This window comes from Austrofundulus limnaeus, unplaced genomic scaffold (genome assembly GCF_001266775.1).
Source record: "Austrofundulus limnaeus strain Quisiro unplaced genomic scaffold, Austrofundulus_limnaeus-1.0 Scaffold506, whole genome shotgun sequence".
In the NCBI taxonomy this organism is placed as follows: Eukaryota; Metazoa; Chordata; class Actinopteri; order Cyprinodontiformes; family Rivulidae; genus Austrofundulus; species Austrofundulus limnaeus.
Window position 1 is genome coordinate 281,959 of NW_013952908.1, and position 2,088 is coordinate 284,046.

Here is a 2,088-nt window from a genome sequence, read left to right on the forward strand (position 1 = left end):
GAGACACACACACCTGGAGACACACACACCTGGAGACCCTCACACCTGGAGACCCTCACACCTGGAGACCCTCACACCTGGAGACCCTCACACCTGGAGACCCTCACACCTGGGGACACTCACACCTGGAGACACTTACACCTGGAGACACTCACACCTGGAGACACTCACACCTGGAGACACACACACCTGGAGACACTTACACCTGGAGACACTCACACCTGGGGACACTCACACCTGGAGACACACACACCTGGAGACCCTCACACCTGGAGACACTCACACCTGGGGACACACACACCTGGGGACACACACACCTGGGGACACACACACCTGGAGACCCTCACACCTGGGGACACTCACACCTGGGGACACACACACCTGGGCATACCTGGGGACACTCACACCTGGAGACACACACACCTGGAGACCCTCACACCTGGAGACACTCACACCTGGGGACACACACACCTGGGGACACACACCTGGGGACACACACACCTGGAGACACTCACACCTGGGGACACACACACCTGGAGACCCTCACACCTGGGGACACACACACCTGGAGACACACACACCTGGAGACACTCACACCTGGGGACACACACACCTGGAGACCCTCACACCTGGGGACACACACACCTGGAGACACACACACCTGGGGACACTCACACCTGGGGACACACACACCTGGAGACCCTCACACCTGGAGACACTCACACCTGGAGACACACACACACCTGGGGACACTCACACCTGGGGACACTCACACCTGGGGACACTCACACCTGGAGACACTCACACCTGGGGACACACACACCTGGAGACACTCACACCTGGGGACACACACACCTGGGGACACTCACACCTGGGGACAGTTTACAGTCATCAGTCAGCCTGACAGTCATGTTTGTGGTCTGTGGGAGAAAACTGGAGCATCTGGAGAAAACCCAATGATGCACAGAGAGAAAATGCAAACTCCACCCAGAAATGTCTCTGTACAATAATGTTTATAAAAATGACAGGGAATTTTAAAAAAAATTGATAATTTCGATTTTTTTAAATTTATTTATGGTCTGAACTCAGAGGATGTGTCGCTTGGATCTGGTTCCTGGTGACCTTTGAACAACACAKTTCCTCTCACCTGAGAACAACAGGTTAAACTAGTAAAAATAATAAATAAAAATAATGAAAATAAAATCCCCGCTGTGGTTGGGACATTTCCGTAGTGTCCGTGAAAGCGTCACATGTAAGCCCCGCCCCCTGCCCGCTGTGCTCGCGCTGCGTTTGGAGTTTTTTTCCTCAGTTTGAAAGTTGAAAACAGAACCGGAGGAAGAACCGGGGAGAAACGGACAGCACCGCTCCCAGAAGAAGGCATGGGCTGCGGCCACAGCAAGGTAACAAGCTCCTCCGTCGAACCGGGTCAAAAGCCTCTGAGTCCGGGGGAAATCCTCTTTGTTCCGCCGGCAGAAGGTGACTTTGTTCGGCCGCAGGAGGCTCGCTGGCGGCCGGCCGCCGCTGGGTGAGTGGTCCCGCTGCCTGCCGGGAGACGAGCTCCGAATATCGGCGTCCAGAACCCAGTTCTGCCTCCAGAACCCAGCTGGTTGTTTCTTGGTCAGAACCAGGGGTTCACATGAAGGTTCGGTACCGGGATTAAACACGGGGAAAGTTTCCTCCGAACATCTGGTTTCAATCAGAACCTGAGTTTTCCCTCGGTCCGACCTTTAAAAACACAAAATATCTTTTATTTTTGTCAATTTAATGTTTAAAATGGCGCCTAAACCCTTCTGACGTGTCTCTGAAACAAGTTTTATTCAGTTAAAGTCCGTTTTTATTAAATAAAAAACACGTTAAACAACTGATTTATTGATGATGATGATGACAGATTTGATGATGATGATGATGACAGATTTGATGATGATGATGATGATGACAGATTTGATGATGATGATGATGACAGATTTGATGATGATGATGATGATGACAGATTTGATGATGATGATGACAGATTTGATGATGATGATGATGATGGATTTGATGATGATGATGATGACAGATTTGATGATGATGATGATGACAGATTTG

The 2,088-nt window shown here is 50.6% G+C and overlaps 1 protein-coding gene across 1 annotated transcript in view; it reads left to right on the forward strand.

The window, feature by feature from the left end:
- The first annotated feature begins 1,250 nt into the window (after positions 1-1,250).
- Positions 1,251-2,088, forward strand: part of ccdc69 (coiled-coil domain containing 69) — a 25,080-nt gene continuing 24,242 nt past the window's right edge. Inside the window, exon 1 of the mRNA XM_014025899.1 lies at positions 1,251-1,400. Coding sequence (XP_013881353.1) covers positions 1,380-1,400 — 21 coding nt within the window. The 5' untranslated portion in view covers positions 1,251-1,379. The remainder of the gene's footprint in view (positions 1,401-2,088) is intronic.